The following is a 16,104-nucleotide window of genomic DNA, read 5'->3' as shown; positions in this document are numbered from 1 at the left end:
AAAAGAGACAAAGAAGGGCATTACATAATGGTAAAGGGGTGAATTTATTTCTTAAGATTTGAGTGCAAACTTAAAAACAAGAACAAAGCTTTTCATCAAGAATAAACACAAAAGCTAAACAATTCTTCAGGCATGCATTTCAACAGAAAGTACAAATATGAATACATTATAATTTTTAACTGCATTTAAAAATTAAAATATTTCACTCCAAATCCAAAACAGTACAGTCTTTAATCTGTTCTCATCTTTTTTAGATGAATTATAAACATTTGTCATATGCTATCTCGAAAATATAGACAAGAATTACTAATCAGTTCTTTATGATCAAAGAAACATTATTCTCCTTAACTGTGACTTTTAGAATCATTTATCTGTATTTCAGTTCAGAAATACCATATAATTACACCTCCACTCTAGAGAAAAAAAGAATACAAATATCAAGGAGTAGGAACGTTCATAGAATTAAAGCAAAAGTCACAAGTGTTTGACTTAGAAATGTACGTATTGTAATAATTTTTTTTTTTTTGAGATGGAGCCTTGCTCTGTCCCCAGGCTGGAGTGCAGTGGCATGATCTCGGCTCAGTGCAACCTCTGCCTCCCAGGTTCAGGCAATTCTCTTGTCTCAGCCTCCCAAGTAGCTGGGACTACAGGTGGCCACTACCATGCCCGGCTAATTTTTTGTATTTTAATAGAGACGGTTTCACCATGTTGGCCAGGCTGGTCTCGAACTCCTGACCTCATGATCCACCCACCTTGGCCTCCCAAAGTGCTGGGATTACAGGTGTGAGTCACCACACCCAGCCCTGTAATAAATTTTTAAAGTACAACTTTAGTTAATGGCTGACATGTATGTAATAATTGTGAACAATTTAGGTATAAAAATTTGAGATCAAAATCTTTAGGCTCAAATACTTGAAAAGTCACTATGAATATGGAAAGATTTGTTTACATAAACATGTATATTTTTAGATGAAAAATCAGGGGGTAGTGGCATCTCCCTGATCCCTTAACAATATTTGGATTTTTGCAAAGAATTAGCAGCATCCATACTGTTTTCTAACTATAGTTATTCCTGCTTTTTTTCCTCCTTTACTTCCTTTCTTAGTTATCCATTCAGCTCATTCCTTTCACTGCTAATTTTCAACCTAGCCACTGTTGCCAGGTCTCTGTATTTATGATTGGTTCTTTGGTTTCCATTTTATCAACTAAAGTAATCATGCTGAATGGTCAGACATGAAATGGAGATGTTTAATACGACTTTTCTTGTTTCTATTTTTTCTGATTTTTTTTTTTCTTTCTCTCAGTTTCGAGTATTTACAGCCCCCTTCCATAAGGTAGGCTTTGCTGATTTCTGGCTGGCGGATCAGCTGAACAGCCTGTCAGTGATACTGATGGACCTGGAATATATGATCTGCTTCTACAGTTTGGAGCTCAAATGGGATGAAAGTAAGGGCCTGTTGCCAAATAATTCAGAAGGTAGGGTATGAATTTGCATCTATACTACTAAATCGCTGGTGTAAACCAAGATATATTGGGAAGGATAAATGAGAAAGTTAAGGTCATGATGAAAACTTACCCAATAATATTATAAACTTAATTTAATGTACTTGGCATTCTGTTAGCAGTCTCCTTATCTGGTATAATTTGGCTTTTAAATTATGCATTAGGATTTTGTCTGTCCATTTGCCAAGATATTTACAACTTACACTTAAAGAATTCTAAAACTTTCTTCTAGCACATTGGTAGTTATATTGCAAGTGCTTTCATGCCAGCAATTTGTTGTCTCACTATTGCTGTATAATGTAACATAGATACCAGTGATCAGAAATACTAATTATTTAGAAATAGATCAAGTGCTTTGAGAGTAACTACAGATTGCTTTTTAATTCTTACTTGGGATGTTATTTTTCTTCTGGCCGTTTTCGCACCCCCCCCCTTAGTTTATGCCAGCAGTTCAAGTTATTAAGGAATTTTGCCTTCATGACAAAGATCTCATTTAGATAGAATATGTAACATGTGACTAACGAAAGTTGATGAAGCCAATGCTGACACATTCTTATTGATTGCCAGTGGATCACAGTTCTGTTGTAGGTTGATCACACTCAATTCTGAATTTCAGAATTCAAGGAAAAGTTGATTTACCAACTCCATTCTTATTTAAACACACAGTTTGTTCTTGGTTTAAAAAAAGAGGGGAGGTGGGTGTACAAGAGAATGTGCTCTTGGGTGTCTTGTGTTGTGGTGGTTTGGAATTCACAAAATTGTCTAGAATCACTGGTGATACTTGTAGGTTTTCCAGATGTTTCAAATTACAGAGCCAACCCGTTTTTTCCTCCTTCTATTAGTATACTCATCTTCTAATTTTCTTACAGTTTTATCACACTCCAAAGAAAGTGATTCCTGGACAGATATCCATAAATCTGAGAGAGCAAATTTCCCCACTAGTTCCCCCACAACATATTTTACCTTCTCTCCTTGACTTATCTATCACTAAAAAGCTTGAGAATAGACTGGGTGCAGTGGCTCACACCTGTAATCCTAGCAGTGTAGAAGGCTGAGGTGGGCAGATAACTTGAGGTCAGAAGTTTGAGAACAGCCTGGGCAACATGGCGAAACCCCATGTCTACTAAAAATACAAAATTAGCTGGGTGTGGTGGTATGCACCTGTAATCCCAGCTACTCAAAAGGCTGAGATGAGAGAATCCCTGGAACCGGGAGGCAGAGGTTGCAGTGAGCTGAGATTGTGCCACTGCACTCCAGCCTGGACCACAGAGCGAGACTCAGTCTCAAAAAAAAAAAAAGAAAAGCTTGAGAATATAATAGTTGCAAAGAAGAAAGTGATTCTGAAGGTTTTTTGCTTTTTTAGACTTGGTATTAGCTACGCTATATGGCTAAATGATGTGAACAAGTTACTTTTTTTCAATGGTAATTTTTCTTCTTTGAAATCTTCACAGAATCAGGAATTTGCCACAAATATACATATGGTGTGCGGGCCATTGTTCAGTGCATTCCTGCTTGGCTTCGCTTCATCCAGTGCCTGCGCCGATATCGAGACACAAAAAGGGCCTTTCCTCACTTAGTTAATGCTGGCAAATACTCCACAACTTTCTTCATGGTGACGTTTGCAGCCCTTTACAGCACTCACAAAGGTATTCTGTGATTTACTATGAAGAGATTTTTTTAAACCTGGATTTTTACTACCTGACTCTATTTCTTACTCTGGCTACTTTTCCATTTGTCACGCTCTTTTTTTTCCACTGAAATTTCAGTTCCTTCAGTTATATCAGTTTGTTCTTGAATGCAGTTTTAGTCTCATTCCAGTATCTACTGATAAAGTACCATTGAAAAGAAGCACAGTCACCCAGAATAATAATTTGTGATAATGTTTAAAATTCTGAATTATGTTTAATGGGTTCAATCTATGGATATCTTGGGTTTCCATTTGTTTTTAGACTTCCTTGTTCATTAATGAGGTTGGGAAATGTCTTGGTGAAAAAAAATTCCCTGTGGCAATCAAGTATATTTTTAATCGCTTTCCTTCACCAAGTAGTAAGAATTGTTTCCAGCCCATTTAACTGCAAATTGAGTTCTCTGATTCCTCTAGTTTCTCATCTCCATGGCAACCTATTATTACTTGAGACTGCTCTTCTGTTGAGAAGAGAAAAGGCTTTTAAGTTCTGAGCCACATGCAGCCACTCCTTTTGAATTTTTCACCTTTTTCCAAGAACTGTCAGTCAACAATCTCACTTCCTTTTAGTAAAATGCATTACATCTTTGTCTTTTTAAGTCAACATCAACCAACACCTTAGATGCTGCACTTTCTCATCTGTAGGTTGTAAAGAGATGTTACTAATTGAAATTAATAGTTATTTTTAAATACTTTGCAAAATTTTTTTCAGTGATTTTTTTTTTCTTAATTGAGAGACTATATTTTAGGAGCTTTGGCCAGTGCTACAAAATTGCTGTTAATCTAAAGTGTGTCTAACGGTCATAAAAGATCAGAACATTGCTTCAATAAACCTTGAGATTTGATGCAGCAGATGATATTTATAATATAATTCCACTTTTTGCAGTAGATTCTGTGGTTGGAGTAGGATTGATAAATATAGCCAATAATTTTACCACCATGTAGGCATTCTTGTTAAATGATATAATTTAAGTATGTCAGTGAAGGAAACACATCCCCAAAGTTCCCATAATTTTAACTCATACTGTGGAATGCTGTTGTTAAGTCCAGGCATATATCATAATTCAGGAGGTTGTTACTAGAGAATTTATAAATTGGGCAACTGATTTAATACATGATATTTATGACTCCATTTACTAAGTTATAAAGAACCCTTTACTTCCATCCCAGGTAAAAATGAGTACTGTTTTTTGGTCGAATATTTTAGAACATAATATACCTTTAACTGCAGTTGACGCCTGAACAGCTTGGAGATTAGGGGCACCAACCTCGCACACAGTTGAAAATCCACAGATAACTCTTAACTCCCAAAAGCACTACTAATAGTTACCATTGACTGGAAGCCGTACTGATAAAGTAAATGGTCTATTAACACATATTTGGTATGTCATATGTATTATATATACTGTACTCTTATAATCAAGTAAGCTAGAGAAAATAAAATCTTATTAAGAACATCATAAGGAAGAGAAAATATCTTTCCTGTTCATTAAGTGGAAGTGGATTATCATGAAGGTCATCTATGTCATCTTCACATTGTGTAGGCTGAGGAGGAGGAGGAAGAGGAGGGGTTGGTCTTGCTATTTCATGGGTAGTAGAGGCAGAAGAAAATTCATATGTTAAGTGGACCTATGAAGTTCAAACCCATATTGTTCAAGGGTCAACTGTATACTGATAGCATTCAGTAAAAAGCTGAAAATCCAAATTCCTCAAATCTGTGAACAGTCCAAATCTAAAACAAATCTAAAAACCTAAAAAAGTAACAGTTTAGATAGTATTGTGGGCTTAAGACATTTCTTACTCACGTACTTCTTGAAAGAATTTTATAAACCGTATTACCTTTCGGACATTTTTAAGTTTACAACTGAAATTTTTCATCTTAAGTTTAAATAATTACAAAAGATACCGTTTAAGTGTATTTTAAATGTTCACATTTTAAAATAAAACTGCTAAATATTTCTATTGTGCAATAGTCAGAAAATTTCCATCTCTTTGCTGTTGAACTATAATGTATCTTTATTTTAATGTAATATATTTTTGTTTTAATGACTTGTCTGCTACATAAACATGTAAATTGAAATTAAATTATTTCTGTCACTAAGAGATTAATTTGTTTTCTATTCTGGGTTGTAATTACCATTACCCTGATTATTACCTACAGTTGATCAAAGCAACATTACAAATGTATTACACATTTAATTTTTATAAGTAATTGTTGCAGATAAACATTTCTTAATGAGATAAATTTATGTTATTACTATTTCCTTTTTCAGTTTTTATATAAGTAAACTCAGAAATCTTGTGGCTATGCAGATGAGAATAGGAGTTTCGTTGTTGCAGTATCCCACAGTTTTATGAGTTCAGTGAGTTATTTATGGGTTATTTACCCAATTCTGAGTTATTTGTTCAAAAAATGGTATAGTGATCTGTCATCAATAAATATTTTTAGTAATGAAATTTTCTTGGTTGAAAGCAAAGAGTTGAAAATAAATAAAGCAAATAATTGAACATGAACTGAATGAAAAAGGATTTGATAACCAGCCATTGGAGTCATTAACTTTCTAACCTAGACAGTAGACCATTGTATGATTATTAATTTTAGAAGCTCTTTGTCTAATGCAACATATGCAAATAATTGTTAGGAAAATAAAAATATTGTTAATTTCAGTACACATTTACCAGTGCAATATTTTATGATGAAGTAATTTTATCATATTCTTTAAATGTGCTTTTGCAAAAAATCTGGAACTTCAGATTACACTCATCTGAGCTATGGAAAATATCTGCAATATACCTGTAGGTGAGGAAAAACTTACTCCTCTACCCTCTTAAGTAATTGGGGCCTGCAAATGAAATTGACAACAGATAGATTAATAAAAGAAACAGTTTGTTATATACACAGAGGTCTTCATAGAAAGGAAGACCCAAAAGAAGTGTTTAGACTAGGGGTTGGAGGGGGGCTTATATACCATTTTTACAAAGAATGATAAATTGTGAAAAAGTAAGTTTAGACAAAGGTAGGGGGTTGGGCTTCTGGATGGTAAATTGTGAAAAGGTAAATATATGGGGATTCTAATGAAAGAAAAGGATTATTTAGTAAGGTTTGTTATGCATACCAAAGTTGGTGTCTTCTCCATTGATAAGCGTCATCTCTGGTAAAGAAGTGTTGCCCTCCTCTTCCTAGTATGGGAGTGACAGCGTCACCTTTAGAAATGAAAATTTATATTACATTTACAAAAGGAATTTATGCCCTGCTTTTAGACAAAAAGAGGGAGGGCAGATATATTTCCCTTCATCTGAGGGTTTCTTAGTTACCTTCAGCTCAAAATAATCCTTATGCCAAAGTGGCATATTTGGGGTGGCATACTCTGATCCTCTTCATACCCTAATTGGGAAATCAGTCAGACAAGTGGAAAAAATTTTGACTTCAGGTTAACATATTTGTGTGTGTGTGTGTGTGTGTGTGTGTATATATATATATATATATATAAAAACTGGACAAAATTTTTTGCCCACAGTAAAAGTTTTTTAAAAACCAGAAACAAAAATATTTTTTAGATGGACCGTTGGTTATATATCTTAATCATATTGCTAAAATAAAAAAAAACCTCATAGTTACATGTTAAATATTCATATCACTTAAATTTTTAACTAAAAAACTTAAAACAGAGAGGAAAAAATTGAAATATATATATATGTATATATGTCCATGTGTAAGCACCTCGTTCCTTCATTCTAGTTCTGAGTTAGATGCATGACCAGGTAGATAGGTAGACAGGGAGGCAGAGCAGGCATACATTCAGCAAGTACTTACTAAGAATATTTTATGTAGCATGCCGTGCTAAGCACTAAAAAAAATAGCAACAAAACACAACACAATTCTTGCCCTTAATGATTTATAATCTAGTGGGGGAATAGACAAAGTAAAAAGGCATTAATTGGTTCTTAATACTATTGTTAAGTGTACTGTTTTAGACATGGCTAAAATGGTAAATTTTATTTGTTTTTACCACAGTTTTTTTTTAAAGGCATAAAAATAGAGTATAAAGAGATAAGCAGGGTACCGAAAGAACCCCCAGCACAGGTCTCTAACTCAGTCTCCTAGGCCTCAGGATGGGAGGAAGACTTCTGGAGGTAACATCTAAGCTGTATCCTATTGTTTATATTAAGTTAAGGAGGATTCTAGTTACCCTGTTATGTGCCTTGCTCAAGGCCATGTAATTTGTGAGTGGTGGAGGTGTAGTAGTTCTCAGTTCTATTCTTCAGCCTAGGGATTTTTTTTTTTTTTTCAGACAAAGCGACATCTTTAAAGTGGAGATAATGGTACCTATTCTGTTTGTTTCACAGGTTTGTTTTAAGGAGTAAATAATAGAGTGCACATGAAATCCCCTTAGACTCTTAACATGCTACGTAAAGGGAATTTATGATAAAATGAAATATTTTCTTTGCTGACTAGAGCTGCTATATGTGTGTCTTCCTTTACAGCCTTTTAAAGAGAAACCCTTAATGATTGTCTTGGCCAGGGGACTTGCACAGGGCAAGTATCGATTAGAAATGTGTTTGGCTTTTTGCCCAAGTAACATAGCTACTTACTCACCGAACACTATTCAGTACTCACTGTCAAAGTTTTTTAAAAACCAGAAACAAAAACACTTTTTAGATGGACCATTGGTTATATATCTTAATCATATTGGTAAATAAAAAAAAACTCATAGTTGCTACATGTTAAATATTCATATCACTAAAATTTTTAACCAAAAAGCTTAAAATCGAGGGAAAAAGATTGAAAAGACAACTCAGAGGAACCATTGACAGAAAATTTGACATTGAATATTGATCAGAAGTAGAATTTGTTAAAGAACATGGGAAATGGGAAAAATAAAAACATCAAATAAGTGGAATTTGATTTCTGTTATTTTCTTGGATAATATTCCAAGAGAAAAGGCACTAGAAAACATGGACTTTAGAAATAATCATTAAGCCAAAAGAAAAGATTCAGTATGATTAATTGGGTAGATACTTTTCTATGAAATGTATGTGTACTGTTACAAAGGATAAATTTTAGAGGGGCAAGGAGTAAAAGACAGTAAGGTAACCTTGTTTGGATTCAGAGATCTGAGTCTTTTCAAAGAACTAGCCTGCAAGAGTTACCATAGCAACAGCATAATATTAGGGGCATTTTCAAGATTGTTTCAGAGTGTCTCATGTTTTGCTGCATGATTTGTAAAAATTGAGATGTAAGAGTTAACTGTGTGTCTAGAATCATTTTTTGGAAAGTAAGGGAGGAGGTTGGAGGTTTAGGCAGCCCATTTGAGGGAAATTAAGGATGATAATATTGCAGCTAGCACTCACTTATATTAAAAAGGAAAACACGTTTGAAATATTTCAGTATATTTTTTCTATCATTGATTTTAGAAACAAAGGAATTTAGCTAGTAGCCAGTCTCCATATTTTAAGAATTCACATTTCATTACATGGCTAAATTTGAAGGCAATAGGCCTACAAGTGTTTTGTTGGAATTGGGATTGGAGGAGGCACAAACGTGTTTTAAATGGTTTTTGTGTGTCCTTGAGGTTTCTTGGCTTTGGCAAAGAAAAGCCTGTGGGAGGTACAATAATAGAAAAGGCCATTATGTTGTTCTTTCTAAGTGGTTGTTGAGGGAGAGCATTTCATTAGATTTTCTATTTTTCATTTAAAATATTTGTAAATTTTTAGTGATTTAGTTAGCTCTTTGTTACTCTTTGATTTTGTATTTTACTTTAGACTTTTTGTTAGTGTTTGCTAAAAAGCATTTGCTACTAGACTTTATAAAATACTTGGAACAAAGAGGTATTCTCGGCACAATTAAGAGTTCATTTATGTCTGTGTGGTTGTTTTCCAATGCCCAGATCTTTCTAGATCCCTTCTTGTTTAACTTTCTCTAAGGGCTGCTGTGCGCCCTAATGAGGATTCCTCAGTAGTAGCTCAGGGCCTTCAGTGCCTATCATTGTTTGAGTGAGCACACATAGTCCTGAAGTGCTTCCTCCCTGGGGTATGACCAGTTTATTACCCTCTGTCTACCCTGAATAATAGACTGTTATGCCAAAATGTCCACATTTTAGTCTTCTTATGCTATAATAGAAACACTAATTGTTTTTCATTCTCTAGGGAAATTTTTGTTTCATTAACTTTAAAAAAAAAAGATATACACACATTTTTAAAAACTGATTTGGATAAATGCTCTCATTCTTGGCTTACTATTAAAGTAGCTCAAATTTTTAACTCTATCAAAATTGATATATTTCTGCTGTAATTTCCTAGCCTAACTAATAATGCAGAAAATAAGCAAATTATTTTGGAATTTATCTTGGCAATATTTGCTTAAGAACCGACGATGCCGTAAAGCCAAATATGAGACTTTTTTCCTGATTATTGATTTTACTTTAATTCAACAAATATTTCTTGAGTGGTTTTTATCTACTTGGCATTGTTAATTTTAAATGGTTTTATAATTATATCCCATCTTAAATTGCTTTTAAAATATTAATTATAGCTTTGAATAAATTTCCTTTGCATCTTCTTTGTTACTTAAAGAAAAGTCTTTAAAAAAAAAAAAAAGAACACATATGCTTACACCCAATACCATTTTGGTAGTCTTATCTCTAGTCACCTTTGTTTTCTTAATTGCTCTTAAAACTGATAGATGTAATTGGCATTTCTACATAAGTTATGTTGCATTTGTAACACTCGTGTACAAAAGTTTAAAGTTTAAAAAGTCTCTACTATTTTATTGCTTAGAAATTGAGAGAGGATCTGTGGTGTTTAAAAGAAATAGTTGACTGGGCACAGTAGCTCACACCTGTAATCCCAGCACTTTGGGAGGCTGAGGCAGGTGGATCACCAGGTCACTTTCTCAGGGTAACATAATTATTAAGTGGCTAAATTAACCTAGTCCTAACTCCAAAGCCCACATTCTAGTTCTCAGTGTGAAAACGTGCCTTTCACTGAGATGGTGCTTTTAAAATTCTTACTGGCAGAGGAGTTGATTAAATTGGGAAGAGCTAAGTATTTTGCTCTTTAGGTAAGAAATACTACTTTCTGCAATAGAAAGTTTAATGACAGATTTAAAAATTAATTTCAAATATCAACTTTTTCAGTTGAGAAAGGAAACAGAATTAGTCTAATATTCATAAGTGAGAAGACTATATAACAGATCTTAGAGTTTCTGCCTAATTTTCTTCAGTGATTCAGTCTTTTCTATACCAGCTATGAAATGTGTTGTGTAGACTTCAACATTCTACTTTGTTTGGGAGATATTTACTTTGTTTGAGAAGATTCCTGGTAAGGATAAAATAGTTACAACTAGTACAATTCTACCTTTAAAAGAAATATGTTCTGGGGTATTATTCAGAAGCAACTAAAAAGTATTTAGAGAGAGGCCTGAGGAGCCCACAGGAGAGGAACAAGTAGAAATACAAATGCTACTTATCAATGAGATATTTAGGTAGATGTTTTATTTTCCTTCCTATTACGTGGCATCTTTTTTTTTTTTTTACTATGTGAAGAAAATATTGTGTGTAGTGTACGAAAAGTTTCTTCACTCTGAATATTTTCATGAAAACCGTATCTTATACCTATCCAAAGTATCAATGAAATTAAGTAAGACTAGATTTCTTTGATTTAAAATTAGTAAAATTGAGAGAATAATTCCCACCTCATAAGTTTATTATAAAGATTAAGTTGTGTAAATACACTATAACTGGTGTTAATTGGTATTGATATCCTCTCCACCATCTGTGATGAAAGCGTGAAAAAAACTCACATGCAAAATATTAGGGAAGGGGTTTTCATTATAGATGTGGAAGAATTTAAAATAATTATGAGTAAATGTCTAGATAAAATGGACCATTTATTTTTAGGAAATTAGAAATTAACAAAATAAATGCAAGAAGGCAGACACTCTAAATTATGGACTAAGAACTATTGCAGGAATAGGGAAAGTTGTCTTTAAAGTGTCAGACCACAGTGTTTTCACAAGTGAAACTTTGTAAAACCTTTCAAACCTTCAAGGAATGATTTGTGCCATTTAAACCGTTTGGAAACGTAGAAGGAAAGCATCTTATTTCTCTTTACAAAACTAGCGTAATTCTGAAAAATATCACACTCAATAAAGCTGTAGTCTAATGTTACTTATTAATATACATACAAAAATTCTTTTAAAAATTGATACAAGATAATTATACATATTTATAGGGTACATAGTGATGTTCTGTATATGTGATCAGATCAAAGTAATTAGGATATCCATCTCAAACATTTATCATTTGTGTTGGTAACACTCACTATCCTTCTAGCTATTTGAAACTGTATATTATTGTTAACTGTAGTCATCCTACTGTGGTATAGAACACTAGAACTTATTGCTCCTATCTAGATGTAATTTTGTATCCTTTAACAAATCTCTCCCTATCCTTCTCTCCCCTATGCTTCCCAGCTTCTTGTAACCTCTGTTGGACTTTGTACTTCTATGAGATTAACATTTTTAGCTTCTACATATAAGTGAGACCATGTGGTGTTTAACTTTCTGTGCCTGGCTTATTTCACATAATGTAATGTACTCCAGTTCCATCTGTTTTGCTGGGAATTACAGGATTTCATTCTTTTTTATGGCTGAATAGTATGCCATTGTGTATGTACACCACATTTTCTTTATCCATTTATCTGTGGTTGGACACTTATGTTGATTTTTTTATCTTGGCTATTGTGAATAGTGCTGCAGTAAACATGGAACTGCAGATTTCTCTTTGTTATACTGATTTCCTTTTCTTTGGACTGAAATGCCAAGTAGTGGAATTGCTAGATCACGTGGTAGTTCCTATATGCAGCTTTCTGAGGAACCTCCATACTGCTCTCCATAGTGGCTATACTAGTTTACATTCCTACCAACATTATAAAAAGTCTTAATAAAATGTTTGCAGCTAGAACTGAGCAGTATATTAAAAGAATAATATACCATGACTAAGATATTTTAGTAATGCAAAAAATAATTCAGTGTTAGGAATCCTTAAAAATTAAATGTTACCATATCACTAAACCAAAGGAGAAAAGCCATATGGTCAGCTCTGTAGGTGCCAAGGAGACGTTTGTTAATTTTTTAAGAAAGAATATAAGAATACTTCCTAAGTATAGCAAAATACTATACACACATGTGCGTATAATATGTCACTCTGTATCTTAGACCAATGACTAGAATCACGATTAAAGGTAAAAAAATTTTTAAGTTGTTGACCTAGACTTTCTAAGGCCCCTTTAGCTCTTTACATTCTATTAGTCTGATAGAGCTATTTGCAAATATGTCATGTGTTGGCAGACATTATGTCATTTTGAACCTGATACCAACTCCGAAAGAAAGGAAACAGGTGTTATTCTCATTTTGCTTGCGCAAGGTCACATGACAGTAAGTAGCAAAACCAGAATTTTGACTCTAGATTCATTCCTTTTTTTAACTCTAAAAAGTTATTTCCTACAAGGCAGCGTGCTATAATGTTGTGATCCTCAAATTTTGGTGTGTATCTGAATTACTTTGGATGCTTGCTTTAAAATGCATTATCTTGGGTTTTACCTTCAGTCTAATTGAGTAGGATTAGGGCGATCCAAAATTTGCATTTTTACCATGTCTTCTGCTAAAGGTGATTCACTGAGGACACATTAAGTGCATGCAAACAACAGATGTTGTAAACAGATGTGGTGTTGAGCAAATATAGAGACAAATAAAAGTAGATTTGAATACTACTTCCTCCTACTGAACTATTTGTAAGATCTTAGCAGTCAAGTGATGAATGGTACATAGGCAATAAAGCATACTGGGTGAGAGTGTGGGCTTTGGATCAATGAATCTTGGGCATGTTGCCTGATGATAATGGTACTCACTTCATAAGGAGGTTTTAAGGACATATGTGTAAGTTTTCATAGAGGGGAATGAGAAAGCAGAGCAGAGACAGTCAAGTGTTAGTTATACTTCAGTGGAAGTCTCAATACAGGTACATGCGTGCGCACACCCACAAAGCACATCAAGAAAGGGGACCCAGGAGTTCCCCACCAACAAAAAGATTTTGTTTCTCCCATCAGCTTTTATTCTGCTGAAAGTCATTAGAGACTATTGAAATTTTTTATTTTTAATTGTATCTCAAAGTGGATTGATACTGCAGTTGGTGAAGTAGATTCCACAGTAAATATGTGAGTAGGTGTTTCAGAAGTACTGACTTTGATTTTTTGGTAGCATTTGAGATAATACAGGTTTTACTCTACTTCTAAAAATATTTTATTTAAAAGAAAAATTAAATGAAGGTTTATATAAAAAAGCATCACAGTTTTGGACTGTTTTACTCTGATATTTAGAATTGTTTCAGATGGATTTTTTAGATCTGTTATGTTTTACTGGTGTAGAATATTGGCAGGCTGTATGAAGAAAACGTGGAAGAGATTTTGGCTTTCCTTCTCTCTGTGCCTATCTCCTATTATATTTCTTCTCACTCCCTTTTTAGGTTTGTTAACTAACCATAATATGGAATACATATTGTTATTTCTCACATTTCTAGAATACATCTTTGTGATCTGCATTTATTTTATATTCAATTCTGATTACTATATTCTGTATTATAGCTGCTTAAAGATGTACTCCAATCTTATTTCCATTTTTAAATGACTATAATTTTAGCTTATGTTTATCACTTTTTTCAGTTCAATTAAGAAAAAAGTTTCTGCCCATATGTATGTACTACCTGAAGCTTTCATAAAATGAGCACTTGAGACACTGTGTAAAATGTATGGAATCCTGGCCAGGCATGGTAACTGACACCTGTAATCTCAGCATTTTGGGATGCCAAGTTGGGAGGATCACTTAAGGCCTGGAGTTCGAGACTAGCTTGGGCAACATAGTGAGACCTCATCTCTAAAAAATTATTTTTTAATTAGGCAAGTGTCGTGGTACACACCTGTATTTCTAGCTACTTGGGAGGCTGAGGCAGGAGGATCACTTGAGCCCAGGAGTTCAAAGTTACAGTGAGTTACTATTGTACCAGTGTACTCCTGCGTGGGCAACAGATTGAGACCCTGTGTCTTTAAAAAAAAAAAAAAAGGATTATAGTATCCTTATATTTCTTTTAAAGTGGTTATAGTTGTTAGCATTTCATTTAGTTAAATAAGTGAAATTGTGTCTTTTCCAGGAGAGAAGGCAGAAACACATAGTTTATCTGCTCCAGAATTGTTATTTGGTTATAGAACAAAAGGAGTGGGGAAAAGCAGAAATAGATATTTTTTAATGTAAAAACACCAAACTTCTATTTAACTCATGAATTAAAGAGGAAACCAGCCAGTTGTCACTACTGGTTCAAAGGAGAGGCAATATATTTTCCACATGATGGTTAGTTAACAAACCTTTACGGTGGAGTAAAGGAATGCTGATATCCATTTACAAATGGACACAAAATTTGCTTTTTCTACTGGAGGTGGGGTGTGGTGGAGGAGTAGAGGGTAAGATGGAATCTGTTGGACCTCCGTCAGACAGAATTTATTTGTGTGCCTATAGACAGAATTATTTGCATTTATCCACAATTTATACAGAATTATAAAATAACTCCAAGACCAGAAAAGGCACAAACTCCATAGAAACATAACCTAGAAAGGTATGGTGTAAACAATGCATAATTTTCCATTTTAGTGCATAGTAATTATTTTTGCTTATTCCAAAGTCTTAACTTTTCCTTACAGCAATAACCTACTACAAGAATGTTTCCAAGGCTATTGATCAAATGTGTGACAGAAAGGGATTTTTAAAAATAAGCCTAGACACACATACATAAGAAAGATATTGGAAGAGGTTCTGATGATCTGATCTGGGAAGGGGTATCTGATACAGCAGAAGAAAAGTTGCTAAACTCTGTCAAGAAAGGAAGTCCTAAATGGTGTCATTGATGCTTTTATAATCACTGAAGAGGTAACTTTGTTATTGAGGAGCCAGTAAATAAGGATCTATATGGATAATAAATTGAATATAAATAGTTTAATAATCAAATTACTTTCTTGATTACATCAGTCACATCCAGTTTTATTCAACAAACATTTACAAAACATCTTCAATGTATCAGGCACGACTAGATGCTAGGCATACATAGATGAACAAAACATATCTTGCCTTTAAAACCTCCTCTTGGAGCTCACAGTTTGGTAAGGGAAATAGACTAATTACAATAGAACATGGAAGTGCAATAATACTATATTATCAGTATTGTATAGGGTATAAGGTGGTTTCAAAGAGGAAGTGGTTAACTCAGTGAAGGTTTTGAGGAACAGTCAAGTTTTGTGTTTTTTTTTTTAATTAAACATTTTGTTTTGAGATAATTGTAGAATCACATGCATGGCAAGAAGTAATGCAGAGAGATCCCATATACCCTTTGCATAGTTTCCCCAGTGGTAACACTTTACAAACATAGTACAATATCACAGCCAGAATATTGACATTCATACAGTCAAGATACAGAACATTTCCATCACCACAAGGATCCCTCCTGTTGCCTTTTTTGCACAGTATTCCCCCGACCCTATCCATACCTTCACTTTCTGCAGTTTTACTTATCGGTGGTCAACCACAGTCTGAAAACTTTATGCTATTTTGAGAGAGAAAGAGACCACAGTCACATAACTTTTATGGTTTTCGTTTTGTTTTTTGAGACAGGGTCTCACTCTGTCACCCAGGCAGGAGTGCAATGGTGTAATCTCAGCTCACTGCAGCCTTGACCTCTTGGGCTCATGCAGCCCTCTCACCTCAGCCTCCTGAGTAGCTAGGACTACAGGTGTGCGCCACCACACTGGTTTAATTTTGTTTATTTTTTGTAAAGGTGAGGTCTCCAACTCCTGGACTGAAGCAATCCTCTCACCTC

General features: G+C 34.1%; 1 protein-coding gene across 4 annotated transcripts in view; it reads left to right on the top strand.

The window, feature by feature from the left end:
- The window catches only part of XPR1 (xenotropic and polytropic retrovirus receptor 1), a 242,717-nt gene that overhangs the window by 198,966 nt on the left and 27,647 nt on the right, over nucleotides 1–16,104 (top strand). For 3 of the 4 annotated variants that reach the window (XM_524986.9, XM_063795116.1, XM_054656432.2), the window contains 2 exons: nucleotides 1,305–1,476; nucleotides 2,955–3,149. In XM_524986.9, the coding sequence (XP_524986.2) occupies nucleotides 1,305–1,476; nucleotides 2,955–3,149 (367 nt within the window). The remainder of the gene's footprint in view (nucleotides 1–1,304; nucleotides 1,477–2,954; nucleotides 3,150–16,104) is intronic. The other variant, XM_016933606.4, reaches the window with a different exon arrangement.

Source organism: Pan troglodytes, chromosome 1 (assembly GCF_028858775.2).
Source record: "Pan troglodytes isolate AG18354 chromosome 1, NHGRI_mPanTro3-v2.0_pri, whole genome shotgun sequence".
NCBI classification, from domain to species: domain Eukaryota; kingdom Metazoa; phylum Chordata; class Mammalia; order Primates; family Hominidae; genus Pan; species Pan troglodytes.
Note: the sequence above shows the minus strand (reverse complement) of the source record. Positions and strands in the feature narration are given on the sequence as shown.